At 37.4% G+C, this 2179-nt stretch overlaps 1 protein-coding gene across 1 annotated transcript; it reads right to left on the minus strand.

Annotated features, from left to right (window-relative positions):
- Positions 1–1342: 1342 nt before the first annotated feature.
- On the minus strand, positions 1343–2080 carry LOC104993374 (olfactory receptor 6M1-like). The gene has a single exon (XM_010846614.1). The coding sequence runs from the start codon at positions 2078–2080 to the stop codon at positions 1343–1345; it is 738 nt and encodes a 245-aa protein (XP_010844916.1).
- Positions 2081–2179: the final 99 nt, after the last annotated feature.

Here is a 2179-nt window from a genome sequence, read left to right on the forward strand (position 1 = left end):
TTTTATTTTTTAACTTTACAATATTGTATTGGTTTTTCCATATATCAACATGAATCCACCACAGGTATACACATGTTCCCCATCCTGAACCCTCCTCCCTCCTCCCTCTCGGTACCATCCTTCTGGGTCGTCCCAGTGCACCATTAACATTAGCATTTTAAAAATCTTTTCTTATAAATGATTTTACATGAAAATTCAGTGGCTATATTAATTTCCTACCATCCTGAAAAAAAGATTTTGGATAGAAAAATCTGATATGTTTCTGTCACTCTTCTATTCTTTCTGTGAATGATTAGCTTCTAAGTTTTGGTGAATTCTTTTGCCACAGGTAGATTTCTCATCACACTCTGGCACAGAAATAGGAGCATAATAGTTATACACTGTAAGAGATATGGAATATGGAACCATGAGTAGATCAGTCTAGAATTAAATAAAAATTTAAATAATAAATAATATATATAACAATATTTCAAATTAAATTCAAATAACGTTTATATTATTTTATTAAGGCAATACATATGTATTAATTGTAAAAAATAATGATACTTTTAAAAGTATATGTTTTTTTTTTCTTTTTAATGTTCTTCGGTAAAGTTAAGGAATTGCCTAAACCAGAGACATCCAATCCTGGCATTGTTTAACTTTAAATCATTTGCTTGTACATGCATTTGATTTTTAAAACACTAGAGGCATAGGAAAATAGAATAATCACATATTTATCACTCATCTCTGTCATTATGTGTGTGTCTGTTATGAATATATGTATAAGTTTTTAGATCTGTATGAATCAGTATTAGTTGAACCTGGTGAGAGATAGGAAAGTAACATATGCTCTCCTAATTCCTTCCTTATGGAAGGTTTAGTTGCTAAGTTGTGTACAATTCTTACGACCCCATGGACTGTAGCCCACCAGGCTCCTCTATCTATGGGATTCTCCAGGCAAGAATACTGGAGTGGGTTGCCATTTTTTCCTCCGGGGGATCTTCTCAACCGAGGAATTGAACCCAGGCCTCCTTCGTTGCAGGCAGATTTTTTACCAAGTGAGCTACAAGGGAAGCCCCTGCAAAAAAGTCACTCAATCATGTCCAGCTCTTTGTGACCCAATGGACTATACAGTTCATGGAATTCTCCAGGCCAGAATACTGGCGTGGGTAACCTTTCCCTTCTCCAGGGGATCTTCCCAACCCAGGGATCAAACCCAGGTCTCCCACATTACAGGCGGATTCTTTACCAGTTGAGCCACAAAGGGAGTCCTTCTTTATGTGAGCATATTAATTTGGAAGTGATTACATGATAAAATAACTTTAATGCCAGACATGAAGATATCTTTGTTGTAAAGATATCATTTTTTAGATTTTAAAGATCTTAAATTTGTTAGCGTAATCACATATTTATTGACACCATCTCTCAGGGAATCTTTCACTTTCTCATTTCGAAGACTGTAGATGAAAGGATTCAACATTGGTGTCACAATGGTGTTTAGCACTGTGGCAAATTTGTTAACATCCGTCACATTACCCTTTTGTGGGCGGACATAGATGAAGATGGAGCTTCCATAGTAAAGTGTTACTACAGTGATATGTGAAACACAGGTGGAGAAAGCTTTATGTCGTCCCTGGACAGAGGGAATTCTAAAGATAGTAATAATAATATATGTGTAAGACACTCCTGTCAGGAGCAAGGAACCCAATAGCAACAAAACAGAGGAGACAAAGTCAGCCAGCTCAGCCACAGAGATATCTGCACAGACCAACTTTAGCACAGGAGCACTGTCACAGAAGAAGTGATTAATTACATTTGGCCCACAAAAGGGCAGAGGGGCAGTTAATATTGATGAGACCAAAATTGACAAAAATGCACCTATGTAAGATCCCAGAAGCAATGATATGCATGTTTGTTTGTTCATGATGATGGCATACCTCAGTGGGTTGCAGATGGCAATGTATCGATCAAAGGACATAACAGCCAAGATGAAGAATTCTGTGGAGCCCAAGAGAAAGTAGAAGAAAGACTGTGTAAGACATCCCACAAAGGATATTGCTTTGGTGAGGGAAAATGTGTTGGCTAACATCTTAGGCATCACCGTGGAGGTAATTGCAACCTCAAGGAAAGAAAGATTGGCTACAAAAAAATACATGGGTGAATGCAGACGGTAGTCACCACACACCAAAAGGATAAT

The sequence above is a fragment of the Bison bison genome, unplaced genomic scaffold (assembly GCF_000754665.1).
Source record: "Bison bison bison isolate TAMUID 2011002044 unplaced genomic scaffold, Bison_UMD1.0 scf7180017864238, whole genome shotgun sequence".
Lineage (NCBI taxonomy): Eukaryota > Metazoa > Chordata > Mammalia > Artiodactyla > Bovidae > Bison > Bison bison.

Coding starts and splice junctions, on each gene's coding strand:
- LOC104993374 (XM_010846614.1), bottom strand. CDS start 2,080: ATGCCTAAGATGTTAGCCAACACATTTTCCCTCACCAAAGCAATATCC.